At 47.8% G+C, this 15936-nt stretch overlaps 1 protein-coding gene across 4 annotated transcripts in view; it reads right to left on the reverse strand.

Moving 5' to 3' along the window:
* Positions 1-490: 490 nt before the first annotated feature.
* Positions 491-15936, reverse strand: part of AGAP3 (ArfGAP with GTPase domain, ankyrin repeat and PH domain 3) — a 498289-nt gene continuing 482843 nt past the window's right edge. For all 4 annotated transcript variants that reach the window (XM_077267735.1, XM_077267734.1, XM_077267731.1 and 1 more), the window contains 3 exons: positions 11562-11784; positions 1124-1379; positions 491-1043 (listed from right to left, as the gene is read on the reverse strand). In XM_077267735.1, coding sequence (XP_077123850.1) covers positions 900-1043; positions 1124-1379; positions 11562-11784 — 623 coding nt within the window. In that variant the 3' untranslated portion in view covers positions 491-899. The remainder of the gene's footprint in view (positions 1044-1123; positions 1380-11561; positions 11785-15936) is intronic.

Here is a 15936-nt window from a genome sequence, read left to right on the forward strand (position 1 = left end):
ATTGTCACGAGCCAACACATTTGCAAGGGGACATCATTAGTACAATGGTTAGGTCACTATACAGAATGATGTTGTCAACTAGATATTCCACGTCTACATTGGGTGATACGATCCAATCAATCCTTTAAATGGCCATCAGGAACACTCAGGACCTCAGCCTTTCAGCCTCAACCCACGTGCTTCATTAGTTTGCGATCTGACCACCCACACTTACGCTCTTCATTGAACGCTAGTCATGTTGCTTCACTGCAGATGGAATAAGATGGGAAAGACCTCATAGATGTGGATGAATTTCCTCAAACCAGTCTTATACATACTGTACATATGTATATCCCTGCAGAAAAACAAACACATATAAGCCCACCCTACGTACCGACTAGCATTAGTAACTACCGGAGATGTACAGGCTGGAAGATACTCACACTATATATGAAGCACCAGGTGTTTTAGGAAGAATGACACACAGAGGACAGGACCACATTGATCAGCGGCGTCACCATAAACATGGCATTTCATGGGATTGTGACCTTACAGAACAAGTACCCCCATTTCCAATATTCTCTACCCCTACTAGTGACAGATGTCGGGTGCATTAAATATCCGTACCAAACAATAATTTATAGCAGTGTTAAATACAGAGCTTCATGAGACAGATCCGGCCATACACAATGGTCCATGATAGAAATGACGGATGCTTCTCAAATCCTGGTGCTTCAGCAATTTGTAGGTACAATCATGGGGTCTCGGGAGGTAACATCCTGTATCCTGAGAATCAAAGAGGATTATCTTCTCTAAAAGGAGTTAAAAACGGCTGCCAGAGCCACATCACCAATGTGAGAATGTACCCAGATCACAGAGGTCACAGGCGAATTTCAGAAGCCAGAGATAGTCAACTACTATCAAAGAGCAGGTGTTGGACTGCAGTGGTCATTAGGACAACCATACTGGAGGAGAATCTCGGCACACTCTGTACTGCCAGCCCGGCGGGCATACGCCAGCGGTGAAAGCCCCCGAGCGTCACAACATTTGACATCCACACCATACTATGAAAAGAGGAAAAAGAGATGTAAATAGAAGATGATACTCCCAATTCCAGCCCAACTCAAAGGTCCGAATAACTCACCCAGGTCAGGAGCTGCGTACACACAACATTGGCCATTGCAGCAGAAAGATGTAGAGCAGATCGACCATCGCCATCTCCATAGGTTTCATTCACCTCCTCCTTGGTCCCATGTGCAAGTAACGTAACCACCATCCGTAAATCATCCTCCACCACGGCCCGTAACAGCTGTTGTCCAAGAGGTACATCAGATGCCGGCAGAGGGCACAAAAACAATTTCTGCTCATACTTTGCCCGGATCCAACGTTCCTTCTCTTCCCTGAATCACAACATAAGTCAGAATAGTCGCTGGTTATGTTCATGAGATGGCGCAGAGAAAAAGGTATTAAAGCAGAAGAAGATGTTCAGAGAGCGGTGAACGAGGCTCCAAGTGGATAAGAGAGGAGACAAGAGACAGTGATGACAGCTACTGAGCGTTCGCACTGGGGTCACTCCGCAGTGCGGCCACAGGGAACCTGTTCCATTGCCTCTACTGAGGACTTACGTGGATGTCACTGATCTCACAGACTATTTTCATCAGTGTTTCGTTTCGTGTCTGTTTTTTGCCATCAGTGTTTAATCAATTTTTCTTTTTTTTTTTTACATAGAATAAGTTTTTCCAAGCTTCTCCTATCAAACAAACATGAAAATCAGACGACATACAGATGACACACGGATGCATTCAAGTGCTGTCCAATTATTTAACGCCAAACCTATAGATTTGCAACCCCCTTCTCATGTACAGCACCAAGGAATCAATGGTGCTATATAAATATAATAATAATTTGCATTGGTGAGATTGATCTGTAACTTGGTGTAAAAACCGACATCTCTACATGTTTTAGTGCAGATCATTTGGTCCACAAAAATACGCATGATCAGCTCCATAGACTAGAATGGGTACGAGTTCTCTCTATGAAAAACGGATGCCTGAATTAGACTGATGTGAGCGCTGACAGTGAGTAGAGCTAGATCTTCATAATAATGCTGACCCCTCTCGCACAGAAGACCTGAAAGTTGGACGGTGTAGCCCTGCTGTTCCCTACCACCCACCATGTGCTCTTGTGAAGTAGCATAAGAGAGTGCAGCGACACCTAGGCTGTGTCATAAAGATAAAAGCCCTGAGCTGCTACAATGTCAAAACCTCTGCAATATAGCAGTGACTATAGGGGTGACCAGTGCGGGGGAAGAGCACACTGTCAGGGAGAGACTAGGTGAGCGAGAGCTAATAACCCGGGCCCCTGCAGTTTCCCTCAGACTAGGGAAATCCTGACTGACCCTCTACCTGGAGTTTACACTGAAGGTGTGCATGTCCAGGCCTCGTACCTCACCCTTGTTATGATCCTAGTGGCTTAGGATCACAAATCTAACCAGCTAAGTAGAAAATAATAGGACGAGCTCTGGGGATGTGGTAACTGGACTAACCGCAAACCTGATCCTAACCGCACACACTATAGGCAGCCGTGGAACGTTTCCTGAAATCCTAGACGTCTCTTCACGGCCTGAGAAACTGACTACCCCTAAAGAGAAAGTAAAGACCTCACTTGCCTCAGAGAAATCCCCCAGAGATATAGATGCCCCCCACAAATAATAACGGTGAGTTAAGAGGAAAAGACAAACGCAGAGATGAAACAGGTTAAGCAAATGAGGCCCGCTAACGCTAGATAGCAGAAAATAGCAAGGGATCTGTGCGGTCAGTAAAAAACCCTATGCAAAAATATCCACGCAGAGAATGCGAGAACCCCCACACCAACTAACGATGTGGGGGGGAGCAACTCAGCACCCCAGAGCACCAGCAAGCAGGGAAATCACATATTAGCAAGCTGGACAAAAACTCATCATATACTAGGAAACATCTTGAACACAGATGAGCAAAAATAAGCAAACAGAACTTAGCTTCTCTTGGAGAGACTGATAACGGATGTAGACAGGAGCAATCAGAATAGCACTGAATACAACGGCAACAGGCAAGGAATGAAGGACCAGGTGGATTAAATAGGAAACCTAACTAGCAGATGACGAGACAGCTGATCCTGCCAGAAACCTGCAAAATAACAAAAAGAGCCACCAGGAGGAGCCCAAAGAGAGAACTCACACAGTACCACTCATGACCACAGGAGGGAGCCCGGAAACAGAGTTCACAACACACCCTGTCTCCTGAGCTCAGCCCTAGGCTGAAACCTCCGCCCTCCACCCAGTGAAGAGGTTATTCCCCAATACCCACAGTTAGCACAGACAAGGATAAAGGAAAATATACACCACACCGCAGTCACTCAGGAATACACTATAAATGTGCAGGGCAAAATAAATACAAATATAGGAAGGAGTAAATAAGACAAAGGAACAATACACCACCAGCAACGAATCTCCAACAAGCAAGCAGCTCTCCTCACCAGACCGAGATAACAACACACAAGACAGAAGCTATAATCGGCGACGCCCAAAGATCAGGAGAACTATTTAAAGGCAGTGGGCATGGCCCAGCTTCCAATCCAAGGATTAGGTAAATTAACCCCGGAACAGCTAGATAAAATCTAGCAGACGCCAATGAGCAAATAGTGGTCAAAAGCGGAATTACCGCTGTCTGTCGGACGACCTGGTCTGAACAGCGTCCGACATGACAGTACCCCGCCTTCTACGAGGGACCCCAGGGCCCTCACGGCTAATAGGACCCGGCTTGTCCGCATGACGGCGGTGAAACAACCTGACCAGCCGGTCAGCATGAACGTCCGAGGCTGGTACCCAGGACCTCTCCTCAGGCCCATAACCACGCCAATGTACCAAGTACTGTAAAGTGCGACGCACTACACGAGAGTCAACCACCTTGGAGACTTCAAACTCCAAATTACCATCCACCAAGACTGGAGGTGGCATAGGCGCCGCGTCCACAGAACCCACCACCTTCTTTAGAAGAGACCTGTGGAACACGTTGTGTATCTTATACACCGTAGGGAGCTCCAATCGGTACGCTACTGGGTTAATGACGGCGGTGACCCTAAATGGACCAATGAACCGTGGACCCAATTTAAGGGATGGTATTTTGAGTCTTATGTTTTTTGTGGATAACCACACCCAGTCATCCACACTCAGGTCCGGACCTGGCACACGCCTACTGTCAGCCACACGTTTGTACCTAGCACCCACACTCAACAGGCGCTGTTTAACTCTCCTCCAGACTGATGACAATTGTGTTCCTAACTGGTCCTCCTCCGAAACGCCGGAAGAGCCCCTCTGACTCAAGGTACAAAATTGAGGATGTAGCCCGTAAACACAAAAAAACGGAGACTACCCAGATGACTCCTGGCGGTGATTATTGATGGCAAACTCAGCCAAAGGAAGAAAGGTAGACCACTCCTCCTGGTTATCAGAGACAAAGCAGTGTAAGTACTGTTCCAAATTTTGGTTCATACGCTCAGTCTGACCATTTGACTGAGGATGAAACGCCGAAGAATGAGATAACTTGATTCCCAGCCGTGAGCAAAACACTCTCCAAAATTTTGCCACAAACTAAGACCCCCTATCAGACACGATGTCAGACGGAACCCCATGAAGTCTGACCACCTCCTGCACAAATACTTGGGCCAGAGTCTTAGCGTTAGGCAACGCAGGCAAAGACACAAAGTGCGACATTTTAGAAAACCGATCAACAATCACCAAGATGACCGTGTTTCCAGCTGATGAGGGCAAATCAGTGATGAAATCCATAGAGATTTCCATCCATGGCTTACTAGGTACCTCAAGAGGAAGTAGTGTGCCAAAAGGACGGGAGTGGGGTGTCTTAGCCCTAGCGCACGTGGTACAAGCTGACAAGTATGAGACCACGTCCTGTCGGATCTTGGGCCACCAAAACCGACGTGACACCAACTCCAAGGTACCTCTATCCCCTGGGTGACCAGCCAGGACAGCATCATGATGCTCCGCCAAAACCTTTAGGCAGAGATGAAGCGGTGCAAAAGATTTGTTGACAGGAAGCTCAGATGGTACCTCCTCCTGAGCCTCGGCAATCTCAGCCTCAACCTCGGTAGTGAGAGCTGAAACCACAACACCCTTTTGGAGGATGGGTACTGGATCTTCCCGAGGCTCTCCCCCCGGAAAACACCTGGACAGAGCATCCGCCTTAGTGTTTTTAGACCCCGGTCTGTAAGTGACAACAAAATTGAACCGCGTGAAAAACAATGCCCAGCGAGCCTGCCTGGGGGACAGACGCTTGGCAGACTCCAAATACAGCAGATTCTTATGATCGGTAATAACAGTTAACTAATGTACCGACCCCTCCAAGAAGTGTCGCCATTCCTCAAAGGCCAACTTAATTGCCAACAACTCCCTGTTGCCGATATCGTAGTTACGTTCGGTGGACGACAGTTTCTTGGAGAAATAGGAGCACGGACGTAAACCACTCAAAGATGAGCCTTGAGATAGTACCGCCCCCACACCTACCTCAGACGCATCGACTTCCACAAAAAAAGGTTTTGATACGTCTGGCTGCACAAGAATGGGGGCTGAAACAAAATTGTTCTCAAGAAATTCAAATGCGCGCACAGCAGCCTCAGGCCAAACGGAGAAATTGGTACCCTTTTTAGTCATGTCAGTTAGCGGTTTAGCAATGATGGAAAAATCCTTGATAAATTTCCTACAGTAGTTAGAAAACCCAAGGAACCGCTGAAGTGCTTTCAGGTTATCAGGACGTTCCCAACGCAGCACCGCCTGCACCTTAGCGGCGTCCATTTTAAAACCAGAAGCAGACACAATATAACCCAAGAAAGGCAACTCTTGAACAGAAAATACACATTTCTCAAGTTTAGCATATAGCTTATTCTCTCTGAGAAGCTGTAACACATGCCTGACATGACCTAAATGAGCCTCACGGTCGCAAGAATATATGAGAATGTCATCTAGGTACACGATAACGAACTTCCCCAAAACATGCGAGAACACATCATTGATGAAATGTTGGAACACTGCAGGTGCGTTAGTCAACCCAAATGGCATCACCAAATTTTCAAAATGACCCTCAGGGGTATTAAAAGCCGTCTTCCACTCATCACCTTGACGGACTCTTATGAGGTTGTACGCCCCCCTGAGGTCAAGCTTGGTAAACCACTTAGCACCTGCCACCTGGTTGAAGAAATCTGGTATCAGAGGCATAGGGTATGGATCACGAACCGTAATCTGGTTCAACTCCCTGAAATCCAAACACGGGTGTAATCCGCCATATTTCTTATTCACGAAGAAGAACCCTGCTGCCACCGGCGAGGATGATGGCCTGATGTGCCCTTTGCTCAAGCTTTCAGCAATGTAATCTTTTAACGCTTGTCTCTCCGGACCGGAGATGTTAAACATCCTTGCTTTAGGCAATTTGGCCCCTGGTTTAAACCTGATAGAACAGTCATAAGGACGATGTGGCGGCAACTCTGAACAACCCTTCTCAGAAAACACATCCACAAAATCCAGAAGTGACTCCGGAACGCTTGAAGTCACTGCAGCCACCCATGTGGCCAGGCAATTCTCCTGGCAGAACTCGCTCCACCGAATTATGTCCTGAGTTTTCCAGTCAATTACCGGGTTGTGCATAGACAACCAAGGAAAACCCAAAACCACCTGAGCAGGAAGATTCCTGAGCATTTTACATATAACCCGCTCGGAATGTAGAACTCCAATGTGGAGTTTCACCTCAGCCACAAATTCAGTAATCTCCCCCTGAGAGAGAGGAGCAGCATTGATGGTGACCACGCGGATAGGATGAGACAGTTTTTCAATCCTAAAACCTGCTGTGCACGCAAACTCCTCATCAATGAGATTTGTGGCTGAACCACTATCCACAAAAACAGTAATTGGCAGCTCACTGCCAGCAACAAAAACCTTAGCAGGGATCATGCACTGAGAAACCACCATGGAGGATATACATAAGCTCAGACTGGTCTCCTCCACACCCTCTGAGCTTAGAAGTTTTCCGCCGTGGCGTTTTTCTTAGGCAGCAGAGGACAGATGTTAATAAAATGACCCGTTTTACCACAGTAAAAACAGGCTCCCTGCTTCCTGAGCTCAGGGACTGGACGCTTCACATGTGACACCCCTGCGATTTGCATAGGCTCCGTGGGCTCACCTGCAGCAACCTCACGTGAACCTAAACAATCTCCCATAGGCGGTGTCACATGCTCCCCCTGACGTAAACGGCGATCAATGCGGACAACCAGACTCATGGCGGAATCTAGAGTAGCAGGAGTCTCGTACATCAGAAGGGCTTTTTTAACCCTTCCAGAAATCCCATGTATAAACTGACTCCGCAATGCTGGATCATTCCATTGTGTATCGATCGCCCAGCGACGAAATTCAGAACAGTAATCCTATGCAACTCGCTCCCCCTGGCGAACAGAGCGTATCTTAGATTCTGCTAGAGCCATTTTGTCAGGTTCATCGTAGATTTTCCCAAGACAGGAAAAAAAACTCTCCACAGAGTCAAATGCAGCAGAATCAGATGGCAAAGAAAACGCCCATGCTTGGGGATCCCCACTCAACAATGACAACACCAGGCCCGCACGCTGATCCTCATTACCTGAAGATATCGGGCGCATACGGAAATATAGTTTGCAAGCTTCAAGAAAAGAAACAAATTTACTGCGTTCCCCAGCAAATTTTTCAGGCAAAGGAAATTTAGGCTCAGCAACTCTTCCTGTCGCTCCAGCTTGCACATTAGACACTGCTAGTCCCTGTTGCTGTACTGCCCCCCTTAACTCAGTGACCTGTAGGGACAGCGCCTCCAACTGGCGGGTTATGGAAGTCATGGGTTCCATGACAAAACACACAAAAAAGAAACCCCTTTTTCTTTTTGTGTTGTTAGGCCGATTATAATGTCAGGGAGAGACTAGGTGAGTGAGAGCTAATAACCCGGGCCCCTGCAGTTTCCCTCAGACTATGGAAATCCTGACTGACCCTCTACCTGGAGTTTACACTGAAGGTGTGCATGTCCAGGCCTCGAACCTCACCCTGTCTCCTGAGCTCAACCCTAGGCTGAAACCTCCGCCCTCCACCCAGTGAAGATGTTATTCCCCAATACCCACAGTTAGCACAGACAAGGATAAAGGAAAATATACACCACACCGCAGTCACTCAGGAATACACTATAAATGTGCAGGGCAAAATAAATACAAATATAGGAAGGAGTAAATAAGACAAAGGAACAATACACCACCAGCAACGAATCTGCAACCACCAGCTCTCCTCACCAGACCGAGATAACAACGCACAAGACAGAAGCTATAATCGGCGACGCCCAATGATCAGGAGAACTATTTAAAGGCAGTGGGCATGGCCCAGCTTCCAATCCAAGGATTAGGTAAATTAACCCCGGAACAGCTAGATAAAATCTAGCAGATGCCAATGAGCAAATATTATTATTTTATTATTATTAGTTATTATTAGTTATCCCCCGGAAGAAGGCATATAGCGCCGAAACGCGCGTTGGGGAGGGTGGCACCGCAGAATCTCGGCACCCCTTCAGGTAACATAATTCTATTACTTATGACCGACTGGTTTTTGTTTGCTCTTTGGTTTTGGGATGGTTTACAGCCCTCCCTGTATACCTTTACTGTCTGTGACTTTGCATGACTATTTGGGAATCTCAGAGCATATTGTCAATATTATATGTTTAGCCTGCTTGGGTCCTGCTTTTCTGTGGTGCCATCCACTCATGGTTCTCCCTGTCAAATCCCTATTTTATTTCTTGTATTTGTCTATTTGGTATGTTCTCAATAAATTTCTGTTACATTATTTTTCCATGGTGTTTTGTTCTTGTATGATTTCTTGCTAAAATCTAGCAGACGCCAATGAGCAAATATTATTATTTTATTATTATTAGTTATTTATATAGCATCATTGATTCCATGGTGCTGTACATGAGAAGGGGTTACATACAAGTTACAGATATCACTTACAGTAAACAAACTAACAATGACAGACTGGTACAGAGGGGCGAGGACCCTGCCCTTGCGGGCTTACATTCTACAGGATTATGGGGAAGGAGACAAATAGTGGTCAAAAGCGGAATTACCGCTGTCTGTCGGACGACCTGGTCTGAACAGCGTCCGACATGACACACACACTATGAAAGGGCCAAGAATTCATGGGAGTTGTTCAAGCTTGCAGCAAATTCAGCTAAGTCTGGATGCTTGGCAGCAGGTGATCAGAAGTATGCATTTTATATAATCGTAAAATAAACCCTGCTCTCTGCGGAAGCTTTGTTTTGATGGTGCCATGGTATGCGGTGAGTGGGATTCCCTAAAGTTCCCGGGATTCCTCTCCCATCTCATAGACACGTGCCTACAGCTGCTTGTATGTCCTCTGTTATAATGTAAGGTAGAGCTGGAATTACTCCGGACACAATTTTATACTTAAAAGTAGAGAAAACTGGGAAAAAGAAAGTGCAATAGGGTGTTAACCGATAAAAAATGAGGTGTAAAGGAAGGGAATCCACTCACCTAGTATGGCTGCTACAAAACAAAGTGCATCTCACATATATAATGATCACACGGCTGCTGTAAGGACACCGGTCTTGAAAGGACCAAATTGAATGAAGACAATGTGATGGAGGTGCCACTCATGCGCTGCCAATCATGAATCCACCAGAGGTTTCTGTCCTGATCTTGCTTGGCCTCGAAACGCGTTGATTCTGTAAACCTATTCAATAAATCATACAATATATCCCATTGGATATACTGTGGATTCATCATTGGTAGCGCATGAGTGGCACCTCCATCACCTTGTCATTAATCTTCTACTTAGACACTGCTCTGCTTCTTAGGGACAATCTGCTGCCTAGTATGAGAAACATGATTGCACCTGAAATGAATGAGATGGAACGAGCAGGAGAAATTAAGAGACAAATGATGTGATACCTCCTGGTACAGAGAATTGGCGACAACCACATCTACAGAGTAGGGACATCACAGAAGCAACAGATAACCACAAGGAGTACGGCCATGTGAGCCGGCCTACAGTCACGTGAGCCGGCCTACAGTCACGTGAGCCAGCCTACAGTCACGTGAGCCGGCCTACTGTCTCGTGAGCCGGCCTACTGTTACGTGAGCCGGCCTACTGTCTCGTGAGCCGGCCTACTGTCTCGTGAGCCGGCCTACTGTCACGTGACCCGGCCTACTGTCACGTGAGCAGGCCTACTGTCTCGTGAGCCGGCCTACTGTCACGTGAGCAGGCCTACTGTCACGTGAGCAGGCCCACTGTCACGTGAGCCGGCCAGTGTCACGTGAGCCAGCCTACTGTCAAGTGAGCCGGCCTACTGTCAAGTGAGCCGGCCTACTGTCACGTGAGCCGGCCTACTGTCACGTGAGCCGGCCTACTGTCACGTGAGCCGGCCTACTGTCACGTGAGCAGGCCTACTGTCACGTGAGCAGGCCTACTGTCACGTGAGCCGGCCTACTGTCACGTGAGCAGGCCTACTGTCACGTGAGCAGGCCTACAGTCATGTGAGCCAGCCTACTGTCACGTGAGCCGGCCTACTGTCACGTGAGCCGGCCTACTGTCACGTGAGCCGGCCTACTGTCACGTGAGCCTGCATACAGGGGTATTCCAGCTGCTTTCAGCATTTGCAGACAGCTTTTAAAGCTGAAAACACGCAGTTCAGGACAATCTAAGCCTCTCGCTTCTATCTGCCTGATTTAAATTTTTCAGTTTAGCATTTTATTGTAATAAATAAACTAGAACCTTGAGTAAGACTCGAGTTGGGACAGCTTGGGCTTATGTCGGTGGGCATCAGCCATCATCCAGTCACACAAAGCCACAAACACAACCACTCCAGTTTTCTTCATCAGACACGGGGGAGGAGAGGGCAGATGTCTCACTGGGTGATCAAACTATATTCAGAAATTAATGGAAATAAATGTTTCTTTTTTCGGTCTTGTTTCATGGGCTTGCAACAAAATAAAAACATACCTGCATCCTTGACCAGTATTGCTCCTCCACTGCATACACTGTGATCTCGTTTATGCTGCGTGAATGCTGCAGGCTTCAAGGTTCCATTAAACACGTCTGAAGGCTGCAGACCATCACAGACGGCTGATGAACTGCAGCGTTCACCTGACATAAACAAGATTGTAGCGCAGACTGGATATGCAGCACAAGTCAGGGGGGCAAGTATGATTAGGGCCGTTAGGAACATTGAAAAGGAGTTGTCTAATAGTGGACAACCCCTTTAAGAATCAAAAGTTTTCTGTCATGAAAAGGTTAACAATCCACTGTATCTTTAACTTGATCTATAACTTGATGGAGGCAGCAGCTCGCTCTATGAGACTTTGCAAAAATTATCATAAAAATCTGATTGTGATATGAGAAGTTGTGATGAGGCGCCTTTCGGGAATGTGAAGAAAGATGGACGACTGGACCCTTCGTCACATACAGACCTTATTTGGTGGGAATATTGGGGATTGGTGCTGGTCTTGTGTTCCGCACTTACCTGGAGCTCTCAGGACTCGGCTTGGCATAGCCCTCCGTACAGTGCTCCCAAACAGCATTCGCCAGACTGTTCCCCATTGCCATCATGACCATTGTAAGTTCCACTGGCCAGTCGTCCAAATCAAGCGATCGCACTCGAGACAAGTGAGTCCCGAGGTTACGATGTATCCCAGAACACTCAATACACATCAGTGCCCCGAGGTTAAGACTAGCCCAGTCTGGATCTAAAGGAAAAAAAGAGCAGAGAGGTCACATGTGAGAGGGCCGCTACATGCACCACAAGGAGAGAAACTGGTGGGCCAGGAGCACAGGAAACCTCGTGTGACGCCGGCTCCAGGTCTCCAACATCTCTCATCTTCCTGTCCCATCTGTGAAGATTAGGGTCTAATCTATGGGTCTTTTATGAACAAGATCAAAACATCAAATTCAGCAGGAAATTGTTTGGAGAGAAAAAGTAAGGGTACCGTCTCACAAAACGATTTACCAACAATCACGACCAGCGATACGACCTGGCCGTGATCGTTGGTAAGTCGTTGTGTGATCGCTGGGGAGCTGTCACACAGCTCTCCAGCGACCAACGATGCCGAGGTCCCCGGGTAACCAAGGTAAACATCGGGTTACTTAAGTGCAGGGCCGCGCTTAGTAACCCGATGTTTACCCTGGTTACCGTCGTAAATGTAAAAAAAAACACACAGTACATACTCACATTCCGGTGTCCGTCAGGTCCCTTGCCGTCTGCTTCCCGCACTGACTGTGAGTGCCGGCCGGAAAGTAAAAGCAGAGCACAGCGGTGACGTCACCACTGTGATCTGCTTTCACTTTACGGCCGGGAGTCAGTCAGTGCGGGAAGCAGACGGCAAGGGACCTGACGGACACCGGAATGTGAGTATGTACTGTTTGTTTGTTTTGTACATTTACGACGGTAACCAGGGTAAACATCGGGTTACTAAGCGCGGCCCTGCGCTTAGTAACCCGATGTTTACCCTGGTTACAAGCGAACGCATCGTTGGATCGGTGTCACAAACACCGATCCAACGATGACAGCGGGAGATCCAGCGACGAAAGAAAGTTCCAAACGATCTGCTACGACGTACGATTCTCAGCGGGGTCCCTGATCGCTGCTGCGTGTCAGACACAGCGATATCGTATGGATATCGCTGGAACGTCACGGATCGTACCGTCGTAGCGACAAAAGTGCCACTGTGAGACAGTACCCTAAGGCCACACTCGGGAGGATGCCCCCCAAAAAAATCAAAATGATCGAGTTCATCAAACATCTCAAATAACTGCAGATGAACAGAACCACATTATAAAGACACATTATATGACACACATAAAGAACAGCCCCTGTCATGTGAAAATACCGGGAGACCCCAGCCCGTGTTCCTTACATTAGGACTCATACACAACAGTGCATCATCAGAAGTGAGAGTCCAGTGCACACAATGCAAGGTGACCGATACAAAGTATACATGTGGTATAAATAAAAGCCCAATAAACGTCACAAAAACACCACTAAATGACAAGTAGAAAAAAAGCTGAGATCTTGCACTGCCACCCCTGAGGACGCTGCACCAGCTGGCAGTGAAACGCGGAAGTCTCCTAGCACACAGGTCAATACCATTCTCCTTTCATTATTTTAGCATTAAACCATTTTTATATTTCTACATAATCGATTTTGATGTCTGCTTACACACAGTGAGGAGAACTACAAGAGTCGGAGTCCATCCAGACTGGATGCACATTGTCACAGCGGGAGGGGTTTTATGCATTTGAGCAAAATAGTGTCCAATAATTTCCTTGTGTTAATGTACTATTACTATTTCTTTACCCCAGGGCGTTTGCTCATTTTGGTCTTATCTTAGGTTCTGTCTGTTACATGACTACAGTGTGAATTTGCATATATACATTGTACCATCACATATTCTGGTCAAAATTCCTTAGTTTTGCTTAACATTACCAACAGAACTGAAAAGGGTTCACTGTATATACGCCGACTCCCGGGAGATCAATAAAGTGTGGACGCCGACTCCAGGGAGATCTTTAAAGTGTGGATGCCGACTCCACGGAGATCTATACAGTGTGGACGCCGACTCCTGGGAGATCTATACAGCGTGGACGCCGACTCCCGGGAGATCTATAAAGTGTGGACGCCGACTCCCGGGAGATCTATACAGTGTGGACGCCGACTCCCGGGAGATCTATACAGTGTGGATGCCGACTCCTGGGAGATCTATACAGTGTGGACGCCGACTCCACGGAGATCTATACAGTGTGGACGCCGACTCCTGGGAGATCTATTCAGTGTGGACGCCGACTCCCGGGAGATCTATAAAGTGTGGACGCCGACTCCCGGGAGATCTTTAAAGTGTGGATGCCGACTCCACGGAGATCTATACAGTGTGGACGCTGACTCCTGGGAGATCTATAAAGTGTGGACGCCGACTCCCGGGAGATCTATAAAGTGTGGATGTCGACTCCACGGAGATCTATACAGTGTGGACGCCGACTCCTGGGAGATCTATACAGTGTGGACGCCGAGTCCTGGGATATCTATAAAGTGTGGACGCCGACTCCTGGAAGATCTATAAAGTGTGGACGCTGACTCCCGGGAGATCTATAAAGTGTGGATGTCGACTCCACGGAGATCTATACAGTGTGGACGCCGACTCCTGGGAGATCTATACAGTGTGGACGCCGACTCCTGGGATATCTATAAAGTGTGGACGCCGACTCCTGGAAGATCTATAAAGTGTGGACGCTGACTCCTGGGAGATCTATACAGTGTGGACGCCGACTCCTGGGAGATCTATACAATGTGGACGCCGACTACTGGGAGATCTATACAGTGTGGACGCCGACTCCCGGGAGATCTATACAGTGTGGACGCCGACTCCAGGGAGATCTATACAGTGTGGACGCCGACTCCGGGGAGATCTATACAGTATGGACGCCGACTCCCGGGAGATCTATACAGTGTGGACGCTGACTCCCAGGAGTTCTATACAGTGTGCACGCCGACTGTCAGGAGTTCTATACAGTGTGGACGCCGACTCCCGGGAGATCTATACAGTGTGGACGCTGACTCCCCGGAGATCTATATAGTGGGGACGCCGACTCCAGGCAGATATATTTAGTGTGGACGCCGTCTCCATGGATATCTATACATTGTGGACTCTGACGCCTGGGAGATTTATACAGCGTGGATGCCGAATCCTGGAGATCTGTACAGTGTGGACGCCGACTCCCAAGAGAACTAGGGCCTCATCTTCACCCGCCTGCTCCCTATCTAACCTGTCTAACTCACCTCTTCCTCTTTCTGACCACAATCTACTCACATTCTCTTCCCTCTCCACTCCTGGTCTACAATCTCCACCCCACAAACTTGCACACCCTCGCAGAAATGTTAAACACCTCAATCTACACTCACTCGCCCTATATCACTTCTCCCATATGCCTCAAAACTACTGGAACAACACGTCCATCTTGAACTGTCCTCCCATCTTCCTGTTCCCTGTTCGACCGCTTACAATCAGGCTTCCGGTCACACCACTCCACTGAAACTGCCCTAACTAAGGTCACCAATGACCTATTAACCGCCAAGAGCAAGCAACACTACTCTATCCTCCTCCTCCTGGACCTGTCCTCTGCCTTTGACACAGTGGACCATTCCTTATTACTACAGACCCTCTCATCCCTTGGCATCACAGACTTGGCCCTATCCTGGATCTCGTCATACCTAACTGACCGAACATTCAGCGTATCCCATTCACACACCACCTCCTCACCTCGCCCCCTATCTGTCGGAGTCCCGCAAGGTTCAGTTCTAGGGCCCCTGCTCTTCTCCATTTACACTTTTGGCCTGGGACAGCTCATACAATCTCACGGTTTTAAGTATCATCTCTATGCTGATGACACACAGATATACATCTCTGGACCAGATATCACCACCCTCCTAACCAGAACTCCTCAATGTCTATCCGCTATTTCATTCTTCTTCTCCGCTAGATTTCTAAAACTTAACATGGACAAAACAGAATTCATTCCCCCATCTCACGCGACCCCCCCCATAGAACCTATCCATTACAGTAAAAGGCTGTCCACTCTCCCCAGTCCCACAAGCTCGCTGTCTCGGGGTAATCCTCGACACTGATCTCTCCTTCAAACCGCATATCCAAGCCCTTTCCACTTACTGCCGCCTTCAACTCAAAAATATTTCACGGATCCGTACATTCCTAAACCAAGAATCTGCAAAAACCCTAGTCCATGCCCTCATCATCTTTCGCCTCGAATACTGTAACCTACTGCTCTGTGGCCTCCCCGCTAACACTCTCGCACCCCTCCAATCTATTCTAAACTCTGCTGCCCGACTAATC

This window comes from Ranitomeya variabilis, chromosome 6 (assembly GCF_051348905.1).
Source record: "Ranitomeya variabilis isolate aRanVar5 chromosome 6, aRanVar5.hap1, whole genome shotgun sequence".
Lineage (NCBI taxonomy): Eukaryota > Metazoa > Chordata > Amphibia > Anura > Dendrobatidae > Ranitomeya > Ranitomeya variabilis.